This window comes from Amblyomma mixtum, chromosome 10 (assembly GCF_055824585.1).
Source record: "Amblyomma mixtum isolate Tamu chromosome 10, ASM5582458v1, whole genome shotgun sequence".
Classification (NCBI taxonomy): domain Eukaryota; kingdom Metazoa; phylum Arthropoda; class Arachnida; order Ixodida; family Ixodidae; genus Amblyomma; species Amblyomma mixtum.
The window spans coordinates 47,993,272-48,009,640 of record NC_143021.1 but is presented as its reverse complement, the minus strand read 5'-3'; the positions used below and the strand labels follow the sequence as shown (position 1 = coordinate 48,009,640).

The following is a 16,369-nucleotide window of genomic DNA, read 5'->3' as shown; positions in this document are numbered from 1 at the left end:
GACAAACAGGGCAATGTCATCAGCAATATGGATAAGATAGTTGAATTAGCCGAAGAGTTCTACACAAATCTATACAGTAGCGAATGTAATCATCAAGTTACTGAGGGAGGCAGTCGAGCACAGCAATGGGACATCCCGCCAGTAACGAAAGAGGAAGTAAAGAAAGCCTTAGGAGCAATGCAAAGAGGGAAAGCAGCTGGTGGGGATCAGGTAACAGCAGATTTGCTGAAGGACGGAGGAGAGATTGTGCTACAAAAACTAGCCACCCTGTATACGCAATGCCTTGTGACCTCGAGAGTACCAGAGGCTTGGAAGAACGCTAACATTATCTTAATTGATAAGAAAGGAGACGTCAAGGACTTGAAGAACTACAGACCGATCAGCTTATTGTCCGTTGCCTACAAGGTATTTACTAAGGTAATCGCTAATAGAATCAAGCCAACCAAGGCAGGTTTTCGTAAAGGATACTCGACAATAGACCACATTCACACTATCAATCAGGTGATAGAGAAATGCGCAGAATATAACCAACCCCTATATATAGTCTTCATTGATTACGAGAAAGCATTCGACTCAGTGGAAACCTCAGCTGTCATGCAGGCATTGCGGAATCAGGGTGTGGAAGAGTGCTATGTGAAAATATTGGAAGATATTTATAACGATTGCACAGCTACTATAGTTCTCCATAAAGTCAGCAATAAAATTCCAATACGGAAAGGTGTCAGGCAGGGAGACACGATCTCGCCAATGCTCTTCACTGCCTGCTTACATGAGGTATTCCGGGGACTGGAATGGGAAGAGTTGCGGATAAGAGTTAATGAAGAATACCTGAGTAATTTGCGATTCGCTGATGGCATTGCCTTGCTAAGCCACTCAGGACAAGAACTGCAAAGCATGATCAATCAGCTAGACAGGCAGAGTAGAACGGTGGGGCTAAGAATTAACATGCAGAAAACCAAAGTAATGTTCAATAGCCTTGCAAGGAAACAGCAGTTCGCAATTGGTAGCGAGGTGCTAGAAGTAGTAAGAGAATATGTCTACTCAGGGCAGGTAGTGACCGCAGATCCGGATCATGAGAGGGAAATAACTAGAAGAATAAGATTGGGGTGGAACGCGTATGGCAGGTTCTCTCAGGTCATGAATGGTAGCTTAGCAATATCCATGAAGAGAAAAGTATATAACAGCTGTATCCTACCGGTACTCACCTATGGGGCAGAAACTTGGAGGCTAACAAAGAGGGTTCAGCTTAAGTTAAGAACAACGCAGCGAGCTATGGAAAGGAAAATGATAGGTGTAACGTTAAGAGATCGGAAGAGGGCGGAGTGGGTGAGGGAACAAACGCGGTGTGACGTAGTGCAAGTCATGCACACGCGCCTAGCCGGACAGAAGCCGCCCCCATTTCTGTTATCTAACCGCTTTCCTATATAACCGCTCGGCTTCTTGAATAAAGCGTCATTCATGCACCATGCTTCGTCGTGTCCACATGGGGGGGGGGGGGGGCGGCTTCTGTCCGGCTAGGCGCGTGTGCATGACTTCCACTACGTCACATCCATGTGGACACGACGAAGCATGGTGCATGAATGACGCTTTATTCAAGAAGGCGAGCGGTTATATAGGAAAGCGGTTAGATAACAGAAATGGGGGCGGCTTCTGTCCGGCTAGGCGCGTGTGCATGACTTGCACTACGTCACATCTCCCCTCTCTTTTTTTTTATCGTCGAAACAAGCAGTTTTAGAACTCAGGCGCCGGGTATCTTCGTGGTGGTTGGCGCTTCTGTTCACTCCTGCGGAGTTGTGTAGATTCGGATGTACCTGTAGTGTCTGGGACTCCCACAGCTGGCAGCGGCGCGGGAGTCTCGTGGTCTGGTGACGAGGGAGGAGGAGCCGGGTAGAGGTGTTCTCTTGTGCGCTGAAACTGTTGACCCTCTTCCGTTTTGACGATGTAGGCACGAGGAGTCTCAGCCCGCTGTACGACTATGACAGGGGACCACGATCTTGAGGGCACGTTGTACATAGTTGCGGTCGAGCCAGTGCGAAGCTCTGGAAGAGGCCGTGTACCTCTGTTGTAGAAGCAGCGTTGCTTGCTCCTGATGTCTTCTAGCCTTCGTCGCACGGTCTTGGGTGGCACTGTTTGTGGCTGTAGGTGGCTGGCTGGTACAGGAAGCACAGTTCTTGTCTGTCGGCCCATGAGCCTCTGCACAGGGGACTTCAGAGAAGAGTCCCGAGGTGAATTTCGACACTCAAGCAATGCGGCACAAAACTCAGTGCTGCCGAAACGGAACCGCCTTAACAGCTTCTTAGCTTCCTGTACTGCTCTTTCTGCCATTCCATTCGAGCGGGGATAGTACGGACTAGACCGGACGTGTTGCAGGCCAATCTTATCGGCGTAATCCTTGAACTGTTGGCTACTGAAGGGTGCGTTGTCTGTGCAAAGTCGCCTTGGGAAGCCATGTGTTGCGAAGATGTCATTGCATGCTGCAATAACCTTGTTGGCTGATGGCGCTTGCACAAGCCTGATTTCAAAAAAGAAAGAGTAGAAGTCAACAACAACTAAGTACTCGGCACCGTTGTGATGACAAATATCACCTCCTACTGACTCCCAGGGCAGAGTTCGTATCTCGTTACTTAACAGCGGTAGTCGCGCATTTCTTGATTTGTACTTTTGGCATGTTTGACAGCGTTGAGCGACTTCTTCAATATCGCTGTTTATACTTGGCCAGAAGACAACGGTTCGGGCGCGTGCCTTCATTTTTTCTGCTCCTGTGTGCGCAGCATGAAGAGAAGCCAGTACCTCACTGCGCAGTCTGGCAGGAATGATAAGGCGATTGCTCCGGAACACAAGGCCGGATTCAGTATGCAGCTCGTCGCGGAAGCTCCAGTAGCTGCGTAGCTCGGGAGTGACGTCAGCCTTGTCAATGGGCCACGCTGTGCTTGCATACTGGCGAAGTTTCACCATGCTTGGGTCACAGTCCGTCTCCCGCAGAACTTGCTCCAGGCGCCTGTCTGAAGCTTGAAGACAAGCGATAGTGTTAACGTGGAAATGCGCGCAATGTTCTACGAGCTGTGCTTTATTAGGAAAACGTGATAACGCGTCAGCGATGAACAGTTGTTTTCCCGGAGTATACTTGACATTTATATGGTATTTTTGCAGGTTTAGACGCATACCCTGCAGGCGGAGAGGGCACTGGCTAATGGCTTCTTGAAAATCATCTCGAGCGGCTTGTGATCAGATTCCACAAAGACTTCTGGCTGCCCGAAAATGTAGTCCTTGAATTTTTCACAGCCGTGGACGATTGCTAGCATCTCTTTCTCTATCTGCGCGTACCTTTGCTGCGCTTCTGTCAGCGAGCGAGATGAGTAAGCTAAGGGGTGTCCAGCCTGCATTATCACAGCGCCAATTCCGTTTTGGCTGGCGTCTACAGATAGGGTGATTGGTTTGCCCTTCTGGTAATATGCCAATATGGGAGCCGTTGCTAGTGCTTCGCGCAGTGCTTCAAAGCTTTTTTGATGTCTGTCTTCCCAAACCCATGCAGCATTCTTTTTCAAAAGTTCTCGGAGCGATGCTGTGAGCGTTGACATATTAGGAATGAAGCGGGAAACGAAGTTCACCATACCCAAGAATGTCTGTAGCTCTTTCCGGTTGCAAGGGGCCTGCACGTGGAAAATACCTTCCAGTCTCCCTGGATCCAGGCTCAACCCGCCGCGCGTCAACACGTGGCCTAGGTACTTGACGGATTCCTGCAAGAAGTTACACTTTTTTTTGTTCAATTTCAAGTTGTGCTCCTGACATCTTGTCAGCACATTGACAAGATTTGCGTCATGCTCTTCTTTAGTGCCACCCCAGACTAGAATGTCGTCCATTACGACTGCTGTGCCAGTGAGACCTTCTAGTACTTTGTGCATGGCGCGCTGAAATATTTCGGGAGCCGAAGAAATGCCGAAAGGCATACGTAGGAACCTGTAACGACCGTACGGAGTGCTCATTGTGCAAATTTTGGAGCTTTCCTCATCCAGTTTTATCTGCCAAAATCCCGTAGCGGCATGCAAAGTTGAAAAGTATTGTGCTCCACACAGAGACGGTGCAATGTCTTCTAGCGTTGGCATAGGATAATGATCCCTCAGCAGCGCTTTGTTCAAATCAGATGGATCGAGACATATGCGTACCTTGTCGTTCTTTATGACGGTAACCATGTGGCTGGACCACTCGGTTGGCTCGGTCACCTTGGAAACTACTCCGGCTGCTTCCATGCGGTCCAGTTCCGCTTTTACCCTGTCCTCGACTGCGAACGGAATCCGGCGTGCTGCTTTGACCACTCCTCGGGAACCTGGCTTGAGCTTCAAGTGGTAGACGACACCCTTGAGCTCGCCTAATCCGGAGAAGACGTCTTCATACAGCTTGACTACGTCGTACATCTCTTGGTGCTCCAGTGAAGCAATTCGGCGAATCAAACCCAGCTTCTCGGCTACTGAGCCGCTAAGAGTCACGGGTACGTCGTCTTCCATTACGAAGAATGTCGTTTCAAATGTTCCCTCTGGTCCGGTCACATGAAGGTGACTACGTTTCGTTGCTTTTTTCTGAAAACCAAAAAATGTGTTCAGCACGACAGCGCAGTTTTCGGGTTGCTTTTGAGTTATCGTCTGCAGCTGGCTGCGTGATATGACCGAGCAATTGGCTCCCGTATCAAGCTTGCAGGCAACTGGCGTTTGTTCTATTTTCATGATTGCAGTCCAGCGGTCGTCTTTCTTGCTGCTTGGCGATGAAGTTTCCAACCAGAAATTATCTGTCTGTCCGTCTGAATGCGCTTCTAGTGACGCCACTTTTTGCTCTTTCACGCAGAGGTTAGCGCTCTTCGTTTTGCACGCAGCTGCAAAATGATTTCTTTTGCCACATTTTAAGCACGTGCGTCCCTTTGGAGGGCATGATTCACTGTTGTGAACGCGAGCACATTTGTTACAGCGACTTTGCATTTGATGGACTGCATTGACCTCCACTTGACGGTTCTTGCTGGAGTGTAGTTCTTCACTTTGCTCTTTGCCGTGTTCCCGAGCTCGACACATTTCAACAGTTTTGGCCAAGGAAGCATTTTCTGAAAGAAGCGTTTCTTGAAGTTTCTTGTCTCTCATTCCCAGAATGATTCTCCTTCTTAGCATGCGTTCTTCCAGCTCGCCAAATTCACAGCTTTTTGCTAGTACACGCAGCTCTGTTAACCAATCGTTAAAATGTTCGTCTTCCTTCTGGTCACCCTTTCGAAATCGAAACTCGTGATAAGCTAGGTTTAGTGCTGGTTTGTAGAACGCTTCAAACTTTCGCTTCAGTACAGCAATGTCGCTTTTATCCTCTCCAGCATCAAATACGAAAGTGCTGTACGTTTTGTGTGCGTCTTCTCCAATACTGATGAGAAAGGTTGCTGCCTGTACCTCTTTCGGTTGTTGGTCCAGGTAGGTTGCAGTTGAGAAGAGCTCGAACTCTTGCCTCCATGCTTCCCAGCTATGCCAGACATCTCCCGTTGTATCCAGGGCCTTCGGTGGTGGCAGCAGCGAAGTGACGGGGGCGGCAGGCTGGGCGCGGTGCTGCTCGGCGTCTGTCATGGCTCTGGTCCGATGCAATTACCCGGGCCTCCCGGATTGCCGTGCTTCTGCCGTCGGTTACGTGGCCCGGTTGCGTTGCGCGGTCGCTAACCGGCCACTTGACACCATGTGGACACGACGAAGCATGGTGCATGAATGACGCTTTATTCAAGAAGGCGAGCGGTTATATAGGAAAGCGGTTAGATAACAGAAATGGGGGCGGCTTCTGTCCGGCTAGGCGCGTGTGCATGACTTGCACTACGTCACACGCGGGTTAATGACATCCTAGTTGAAATCAAGAGGAAGAAGTGGGCTTGGGCAGGGCATGTAATGCGAAGGCAAGATAACCGCTGGTCCTTAAGGGTAACGGAGTGGATTCCAAGAGAAAGCAAACGTAGCAGGGGACGGCAGAAAGTTAGGTGGGCGGATGAGATTAAGAAGTTTGCGGGGATACAGTGGCGGCCACTAGCAAAGGACAGGGTTAATTGGAGAGACATGGGAGAGGCCTTTGCCCTGCAGTGGGTGTAGTCAGGCTGATGATGATGATGATGATTCTTAGTATTATTTTCAGCGTGGCGTCGGTTGCAAGCTTAGAGCGATTAAATTTATGTTATGCGTGAGGTTTTTTTTTCTGCCCAGCTGAATTTACGAGGGCAGCATTTTTACTGAAGTGTACGAGGGCAACACCCGTTGGTCTGCTAAACACTACTGTGTTTTTGAAATTTCAGCAGCATTTCTTTCTTTATTTCCCTGCTCTAGATACTTGTCTGCAATATCGTTGGCATGACCGTCGGTTCCCTGTCTAGGTTTTTGTGCAGGACGGCGTATCCTCTTTGCTAATCCCAGATGTTGAAGTGATTGCTTATGGCTATTAACGGTTCTTAATGTTGTTTATTCGTTTATTTATTGAGTACTTTAGGTTCCAACAATCAGCAGTTCTGCCTCAAGAGTGGTGCACGGGGACTCATAGAACATTGATGAATGAAGTGTAAGTCAGCTTCCGGTTGGCGCTCACACGCCTGCCAAAATAGAATGCACATTTGGGGACACGCGCAGGTGACATTGTCCCACCGTCCAAGGAAGAGAAAAATGAAAAAAAATCTGCGCTAAATGAAGCCAAGGCAAGAGAGACGCAAGTTTGCTTAGCGTAAAACTATTTTACACAAAAATGTCTTCAGCAGTTTGTTAAGCATGTGCTGAATGCGCATCATTGGTCATAAACGCTTTGAACCGGCTGTGTAGAATGACCAACAACTTCAGGAGTTTGGCCTAGGCACATTCAAATAAAGCGGGGCTGTCAACATGGGACAATCAAATACTTCATGAAAACATGCCCGCAAGAAATAAGCGTCATGCAAGTCGCGTCGTGTGGAGGGTGAGACAAGCTTTAGGGGCGACAAGAGGCGGCTCTAGTCAAAGTAGTATGACGTCCATAAGTAAAAAGGGTTTGTAGGGTTTATGAGGTTTCAACGTCCAAAAGCGACTAAGGCTATGATGGACGCCGTAGTGAAGGATTCCGGAAATTTCGACCACCTGGGGCTCTTTAACGTGCTCTGACATCGCACAGTACATGGGCCTCTACTGAGAGAACTCTGACAATTACGCAGTGTGCCGCGATTGTGTGTGTACAAAAGCGTTTGATTCGAATTCCTCGAGATGGTAAAAAATTCGAATAAACGCTTTGGTACACGTTCAATCCCGGCGCACTGCGAAATTCTCAGAGTTGCCTACTAAAGAGCTACTACTGGGGCTAGTTGGAAATACATACTTGAAGGAATTGGTGAGCGCTATAAAAACAGGGAAAAGGGGAAGAACACACAGGACGAAGCGCTTAGTTATGCGCTTCGTCCTGTGTGTTCGTCCCCTTTTCTGTGTTTTTATAGCGCGCACCAATTCCTTCAAGTTTGCATACTACCCAGCACAAATCCAACCTTGACAAGGCAAGCGATTTGTACAGAAGATAGAGGCAGTCCTTGACCTGGAAATCCTTGCAGCACACGTTAAGATGCCTAAAGCGCGGTAACTCATCCTTGTAACATTGTTAGCCTAGCATTAACTGGAACTAACTGGAATCATCTACCACAGGACGCCGCTAGTCATATCAACGCCATCCATTTTAAGAACGCTATCACGACCCTTGTTGTTTAACTGCCATGCCAATCCCTCATGCAATGCCCCATAGCAGGGGCCTTTGATGTATCAATAAAATCATTCCATGCCATACGCACCGCTGTTCGCGCTCGAACATTTTCGTTTTCGTTAAAAAAGTTAGTGCATTTTTACTGAACCTTGAAAAGAATTTCCCTAAATAGCCAGCACGGGAAAAAATTTTCTGTCGAGTGACAGCGCTTTGAATTTTCCAAACTAGTGCTTAACTCGATGTGTCTAAAAATATTATAATCAAATGTTTATTTCATTTTGCCATTCATGTTTTTTCTGGCGAATGTATATGGGTTGTAGTTTTTTAACACGCGGCAGGACATTGCCTAACATTGCTGTAACATTGCTGTAACATGCTTATTGTCATATAGTAGCGTTTTTTGTTGCTCTCGTCTACGTCATATGTAATAGCTTATAGTGGTCGGGACCCTTAAACAAATTTTGTTGGGTCCCTGAAATTGTCTGTTCATGTATTTCATGTTTTATGCTAAATAAATACTTTCTTTCTTTCTTTCTTTCTTTCTTTCTTTCTTTCTTTCTTTCTTTCTTTCTTTCTTTCTTTCTTTCTTTCTTTCTTTCTTTCTTTCTTTCTTTCTTTCTTCCTTTCTTTCTTTCTTTCTTCCTTTCTTTCTTTCAAGGTGTTTATGTTTTTCTAGTTCGCTTTTATCTTACAACGCTCCGTTTTGGACCTCTTAGACAAACAGCGCTAAAAGACGATTCGAAGAAGGAGCAGACACACACGAGCGCTGACTAGCAACTGATTGCATTTATTACGTGAGAGTATAAATACAGAGACCGACAGAAGCGCGGAAACAGGGAAAAATTGAAAGCACCAACGCCAACAGCGAAATGTAGGCTCGTCATCATGAATTAAGATATGCGAACTCGTGGCGAAGGTTTGCTTGCACATAAAGCCCCTTTGCGCGAAATGACAATGGCTTCATAGATTTCTCTGGTGCGCTGTTCAGAGTAGCATTTGAGGACAGCGCACTATTCCAAAAGTGGAACGCTATTTTCACACGATTTATAGAGCAGCGCTTGATTGCTGTTGGGAACAATATCCCCTAGGGATGATGCATGTTCCCTGAGGCGATCATTGATACATCGTATTGTACCCTGAAGAAAACTCATCCCAACTCATGAATACGACGGCACTTTGAAACTGTTCCAGCCATCCTTCAGGATCCTCGCCCGGTGAACCGTTGGGCGTGGGTGGCATTCGGGGCTGGTGTCGCATCGTAGCCATTATTGACGTCTGAATTGAGGATTGACGTCTTAATTCTTAGCTCGCGTGCGGTCCGGTAGTTTCAAATATCAAAGCAGTAGTGTGCGCAGCAGAATTCGTCCCACCACCAGGAGTTCGGGACTACCCACTTTCAGCCATGCGAAAGCACAAGACCAGTTTTTATTTCCAAGTTCATAAAGCGTCCACTTTATTAAAGTACCAAGCAAGAACGACGAAGACGCAGCTACAGCAATTATAATTTATTTTTCTTGTAAAATGCACATCCATATTCTCGCAGTAAGTGCTCAGGAAGATGTTATTTTGCCTCATGTTCTCTTCGCATTATGTCAGTCATAATATTGACTGGTGCCACCTCTGAATCAAACCTGCGAATAAAAGGTAAAAATTTTTGTTTGACAAGTTTACCATAACAACACACCTTAATATGCTGAATGCATTCGTGTTTGAGAAAAATGCGAAAATCGGTTTCTGAGGGAAGGACATGGCGCAATAAATGTCTCAGATATCAATGGACATCCAAACCACGCTCTGAAGGAAGTGAGCCAGGTGGGACAGAAAGAAGAAAGAGAGAAAGGGGTGCCATAGCGAAGGGCTCCGGACAGAAAATTGGTGAAGGTCCAACTCCTCGAAACCTAGATATACGAAGCGAAAGCGGGTTCTAGCATATTCGTGGGGAATGTAGGGACCTAGGGGGCAAGCCACAATTTCTGGCTTTTTTCCCTCGAGCCCCAGCATGTGTACATAGGAAAATAAAAATTGGCAGTGGCTTTGCTCTGGTTAAGCCTGGATATACAAGCAAAAAGCTGCAGTCATGCTTTGTTTGACGCCATGGCTGTCGCAGTTCGCGCACAATACACTGGGAGCAAGCACCACGCTAACGGGGTAGGCAAGCGCGTTATTAGCCCTCCTTCCGCATGCGTAGTAACTGTGGTGAACACGCGGCTGCAAGTAGCGTCATACGAAGAAGCCGAGAGCGCGCCGATGCACACTCGGTAAACACGCGCAGAGTGCGCGAACGACGGCGAAGGTCGACCGGCGGAGCCGCGCTCGGCGGCGACCCTGCACATCAGGACATGAACCGCAGACCATGATCAATGAGTTCGACATGCAGAGCTGAAATGCAGAAAACCAAAGTAATGTTCAACAGCCTCGCAAGGGAAGAGCAGTTCACTGTAATGTGCGGGGAGAAATACACTTTCAATTTCAATTCAATTTCAATTAGTAACGAGATGCTGTAATTGGTAAGGGAATACGTCTGCTTGGGGCATGGAGTGACCGGTAATCCGGACCACAAGAGGGAAATAACTAGGAGATTGGGATGGAGCACATATAGAAGTTTCAGATTATGAATGACCGTTTGCCAATATCCCTCAGAATGAAAGTATACAACGGCTGTATCTGAGCAGGATTTACCTATGAGGAAGAAACGAGGAGGCTAATGGAAAGGGTTCAGCTTAAGTTAAAGACAACACAGCGAGATATGGAAAGAAAAAAATTGCCGACGATTACGTTACGTGCTAATGCGAAACTTGAGCGCAGCTCATCAGCTCTCAGCTATTCGATAGACTGAGGCAAGGAATTCGAGCAAGACACATAGCTGCAATTACAGATAGCTCGTTATTTTTCACGCATATTCCTTCTTCAAGAAACACTCCACTAACAGTTCTTGATTCTCATGAAGGAAACTTTGTGGACAGAGAAGTACATGGATATATGCTCGACTTGATTCTCCAATGCCTGGTTGTCAACGAAGAGGTCTTCGCAAGTATTTCGCGAGGTTGTCACAGCTGTGGGAGCCGTTATGAGCGAGAGGAACGGGATGTTCTCCCGCATAAATGGTAAGAAATTCCCGCTTTTCTTTATGTCTACATTAAAGTCCCCACCCACCCCGCCATCCTGGCAGGTGGCAGCGTTTCTGGCACAACGTTGTCAATGCCAAAGCATTAAGTGCACATCTCTTACTATCGCCACGTAGCTTAAAGCGCGATTGAAGTGTCCGCTATTCCAAAAGAGGCGATTATGCGCCTTCCCCGTGGTTCAGGTGTCCACCGTGATGTGTGAGAAAGATACTCCGCATTTCCATTCCTCAAAAACCAATTTACAAATATTACCCTCTGCTTCACAAGCCCCCGCTTTATTGGTTTCGCAGCTGTGGGCTACAGATACTGCGCCATTCCTTTCCTCAAAAGTACAAAAGACACTTTGGAAATTCTAAAGTGTGTTTTGCGAAAGCCTTGTGGTCAACCAACTGCCGCTTCCCCAAACCACTTGGCGCGGAATCATTGGGCCGCTTCGAAGCCATGCGTTACACTGACTCGACTGCAATGAGGCGTGTGGCGAAAGAGCGGCGGTGCAGCTGCCACCGCCGACGCGCGCGCTTGTTCTACCGCTACTGTGTGACGTCACGGTTGCTATGCGCAGCTGCGCCCTCCACTGGCGCACCGGTTGCTAAGGAGGGGAGGAGGTTGTGCGTTTACTTTCTCCTTTCCAAGCTCCCTCTCCATTGTCTTCGCAGCTTAAACGGTGTCCACTGCTGGTTACAACGGACAACGGCGACGGACGGCGACGGCAACGCACCTAAGAGCTGCGCTCTATAATGATAGGTGTAATGTCAAGAGACTGGAAGCGGGTAGAGCGGGTGAGGGAACAAACGCTGGTTAATGAGATCATAGTCGAAATCAAGAGGAAGAAATCGGCTTGGGCAGGGCATGTAATGCGAAGGCAAGATAACAGCTGGTCCCTAGGGCTAAGACAGTAGGCACGTGCAGCAGGGGGCGAAAGAAAGTTAGGTGGGGAGCGGGGTGCGATTAAAAAGTTTAGGGGGGTTCGGTGGCCGTAGCTCGCTAAGGGCCGCGTTAATTAGATAGAGGTGGGTAAGGCCTTTGCCCTGCAGTGGGCATAGTCTGGCTGATAATGATGATGATTACTTCCATTTGTATATACTAGCTTAACAAGCGAGCAGTGTAGTGTCCTACGCTTTTTCTGCCTCATGCAACAATTAATTTCTCAGACACTTGCTCGGTAACCGGTTCCTTTAGGCGACGATGAAGCCGCTCGTATCGGCACACACTAATGGCGATTTCCACTGGTCGTGCTGGAGCAGCTTTTCTTGCTCCGTGGCGACGAATTCGAGTTCCACTGGTCGACCTGGACCGACCGCGCGAATTTCGCTGGTCGTTTGGAGCAACTCCGAGCGCACTAGGTTGATCCGCCGACCAGCGGCGGATCTCACCGGAACCTGTAGTCGGCGATGTCGTCACTTCCGAAACAAACGTGTGATTTTCGCTTATTTTTAGCGCGCGCAGGAATGTCAGCAGGAAACACTGAGCGCTGTTTCTTTCGCGTGCGTTTGGTGCGCGTATGTCGTCTGCGTCTTCTCCATCATACGATTCGTTTTCGCACGCCAAGAAGGAAAATGCTGCCAAGAAAGAAAAGTCATCTGCTCCGGCCGTTGCCCCAAAAAGAAGCTGACACGCAGGGTCTGTTTGCAGTCTTTTCGCGAGGACAGCAATCGGTACAGACTTCATGCCGGCTGGCAACATGACTCAGTGAAAAATCTAGCTGGGCGAGTTGGCAAACCGTCGCACCGTAAACCGTTCCGTACCGTAAGCACTCTGCAGACATGCGATATGTATTCATTTATGAACTTACCTAGAGAACAACTGTGCTCCTGTTTGCCTACGAGGTTCACCAAAATGCGGTGCACATGAACAAAGCGACTGGGTTCCATCGCGAAAGATGCGCTTGCTCACCGCCGCCGTCTCGTCGTCTGCATACGAGTATTTTGGCGCCAGAATTGCCAGACCTCAACTTCCGGAACCAGCACTTCCGCTGCGCGCTCTGCATGTTCCGCTGGTCGACGACGGTCGCTGCCCTCCGAGGCGGTTTGGGGCGCTCTTTTGCGATTCGAGCGCTTCGCTTCAGATCCACCAGTGGAAATCGCCATAATTCTTTCCGGAATGAACAGAACGTCGCCGTACGCTAAAGGGTAGTTGCGTTTAGTGCATGCACGTGAGTGGCTATAGAGTAGAGTTCTATGCTACTTAATGCGGCACACGACGGCGATAATCCAGTCCTGTGTCTGATTGGAGGTGCACAGGAAGCGAAGGAGCGAGGTGCCGCCGTTGTTGACAAGTTGATGCGTCACACACATTTGCTAATAATTGGCAATTCGTTGCTTCAGCACGTATTGGTCGCTTGACTGAGACGTTCAATGCAGAATGCTGGTGCCCAGGTCGACGGGGTCGAGTTCTCTCGCATTACGGCAAGTGCGCGCAATGAAGCTGGCGCTGGCTGTGAGACTCATGCGTCACACATCGCCTAGTAGAAAATTGAAACTACGCCTGTCGCGGGCTGGCAGCGCTGGAGAAGGCATGCCAAGCGTTCCTCGATGTCAATGGCGGCTTGAGATGCACAGTCCGTGCAGCACTGTGCTGCGCAAAGCGGCGGTGATCCGATTTTTTTTTATCCTGACCATAGCGCGTGAAGCAACAACCGGATGCGAGAAGTGAGGAAGCCGGCGTAGTCACTTACTTGTTCGTTGGGCGAAGCGGCAGCTGCCTCTAGGCGGGGGGTAGGCGCTCGGAAAGAAGATCTTGAAATCCTTTAAAGTCTGAAGACATATTCAAGCTGACGCACTCCTATTTGAAAAAGCAGTATTGATGCGCTGCTAGAGTGAATACTCCGCTTTTACTAATTTTTATTTTGTAGCTTTCAGGAATTCTTCAATTTCCTTTTATTCACGCCTTCCTCTGCTGCAGTAATGCCCCTTCCGAGTCTTTAGGTACTTTAAATCAATAAACAGATAGCTAAATTGGTTCTGTTCTAAACCAAAGTTATTTCTTTTTATGTTTAAGTAAGCCGACTAGCAACGAGATATAAGAATAGTGAATTGAGAACGGTGATAAAAGGAAACACCAAAGAAGGCGCACTGAGTGCCCAACGTGGAAAGTTGGTGCCTACTGAATGTCTGTGCGCTGCGCATCCTCTGCCGACTTCTCCACTGCGAGGAAAGAGAAAACAAGTGAGGAGCTTCGCTGATGAGCAGACAGGAAAAGTTACCCAAGGGAACAACGAACAGCTCGCGGGCCTCTAGGGAACAGTGCCCAATTTCGCCTCACACACTCAGGCAGCGTAGAATGTGGGACAGGCCCAGGGAAGAGACCGGGATCTGCAGTTTGTGTTATTCTTCCCCGTCAGAGAAGCTCTGGTCCCCTACAAAAGAAAACAAACGGGGAAAATAATACATGAGAATGTATCACTGAGTAGCTGGCACAGCTTCGGACATTGCGAAACCGCATTACAGACGGAAACAAGGAAGAGCGAGGTGAAGAAACCGTCAAGTTGCGCATGACGCTGCCGTTTCAAATAATGAACAAGAAACGAAGCCAGGAACATGGAAATCCGAGGAAACCATCCGCTTCCGAAGCGTTTATTGATCGGCGGCCTTGTTTCTTTGCCGAGCTAAATGCCGTATGTCTAATTTGGTTGCAGCGAAGACGTACTTACGACGCTTCCCTTGTAGACATAATGAAATAGGAATCGGTTTTGACAATGTCCCTGCAAAGTTAATGCGACGTTGTCTCGGACGTCAGACCCTCTTGATCGATAAGCGGGAACGCGGAGGAAGACTTGTGTGGATAGGAGTGCTTGCAACGTCATGGGTTAGGACAGGAACGCTTCATTATATTAATTACTGTCCAAGCAAAAGTCCATTCCGTCCGGCAGAGAGAGCAAAAAAAAAGATCGAGTCAGTTAGGCGAACGGCTTCTCGCGAAGCAACGGTAGGTAGGTAAACAAATTTACTGCCTCAAAAGGGAATGAATTAAACGGGAAGGGAGGAAGCAGAACGAGGGCCTGCCCTTGGGCTGCTCTAGATGGCCGGCCACTTTCGTGCTTCCCGGCGCTTCGGGCCCAGCTCACTGTTCGAAGCTCTAGCTCCGGTTTTGAGCTGGGCAAAGCAGCTTCCCATCGCTCCTGGTCTTCTGACCACTTGCCACGCAGGTTTCGGATTTATCGGAAAATTCAGAAATATGTGATGCGAGGGCTCGCCACTATTTAGCAGAACTGCAAGGCTGGAAAACTGACTGCTTCATGTTCCATAAAGGTGCTGGCGTTGAATGACCAAATTCCCAAAACTGCTTCGTGCGCTTCAATATTGGCCTATGGTCCCTGAGTACGGGTGCGTTGCGTTTGGATATCGTTCGCATGAAAAAAAATGAGTTTTGAGTTTTTAAATGCCTTGGTCTTCATCATCATCCCTTATTGTCCCTTAAGTGCCCCTGTCGGGGTAATATATAAGGGGGGAGCGTATACAAGGTTGATGTGGAAAACAAAGGTCACAAAAATATATCAATGCAATATAGGAACATAAAGAGAAGCAAAGAACGCGATAGTTAGAACGGTGCAGGTAAAAACTGCCTTTAGGCCACAAGCACCACACACGTCGGTGAAAGGTTAGCGCAGCAAAACTCAATACAGGAAAAAGGATTTCATATAAACACAAATCGAAGAAAAAAAAGACATGCCAACCCAGGTGATCTAACAACATCGCGTTAAACCTTGTCGCATCGCGCACATTTGTTAGTGACTCGGGCGGAAGGTTCCAATCTTCAATTGCGGTCGGAAAGAAGGACTTGTTAAAAGCATTGGTGGAACCATGAAGTCGTTGGACGCTATTTGAATTAAAAAGGCGGCGCGATGTACGAAAGGGAGGAGATATAAGGGAACCACGGAGATAGGGGAAAGTGAAGTATAACTTATGGATCAAACAAAGGCGCGCAACTTTTCATCTGAGAGGTAAGGACGTCAGGTGAAGTGATGATTTAATGGAGCTTACGCTGGAATGAAATTCGTATGTTGACGATATGAAGCGTGCTGCACGGTTCTGGACGGCTTCAAGCATGTTAATAAGGTAGGACTGATGAGGACTCCATATCTCGGATGCATACTCCAGCCTACTGCGGACAAAAGTTTCATATGCCAGTTTACCTATGTTAGCGGGGGAAGAGGGAAGTGATCTTCTAATAAAACGAAGTGTACGTGAAGCGTCGGCCGTGATTATTGTAATATGATAAACCCAAGTTAATTTACTATTGATTGTGATGCCAAGGTAACGATAAGATTCAACTTTCAATAGGTCCTCAGAAGATAAAGAGTAAGGATAAGTTCAATTGGAGCGTTTCCGAGAAATTTGCATAAAACTCCACTTCCTGATATTCAGTTGGATCATCCACAAAGAGCACCAATTTTCGATGAGCTTCAGATCGTTTTGGAGGGCAGCTTGATCGTCTTTAGTATTTATACGCCGGTAGATAATGCAGTCATCTGCGAAAAGACGGATAGTGGATGAGATGTTGTGTGGGAGGTCGTTAATAAATATTAAGAAGAGAAGCGG

General features: G+C 47.9%; 2 protein-coding genes across 2 annotated transcripts in view; one reads left to right on the top strand and one right to left on the bottom strand.

Annotated features, from left to right (window-relative positions):
- The window catches only part of LOC149325716 (uncharacterized), a 295,945-nt gene that overhangs the window by 6,639 nt on the left and 272,937 nt on the right, over nucleotides 1-16,369 (top strand). The window lies entirely within an intron of this gene.
- LOC149325718 (uncharacterized) lies at nucleotides 1,732-5,500 on the bottom strand. The gene is made up of 2 exons (XM_089565110.1): nucleotides 5,418-5,500; nucleotides 1,732-2,512 (listed from the first exon to the last, which is right to left on the bottom strand). The coding sequence occupies exons 1-2, from the start codon at nucleotides 5,498-5,500 to the stop codon at nucleotides 1,732-1,734; spliced, it is 864 nt and encodes a 287-aa protein (XP_089421236.1).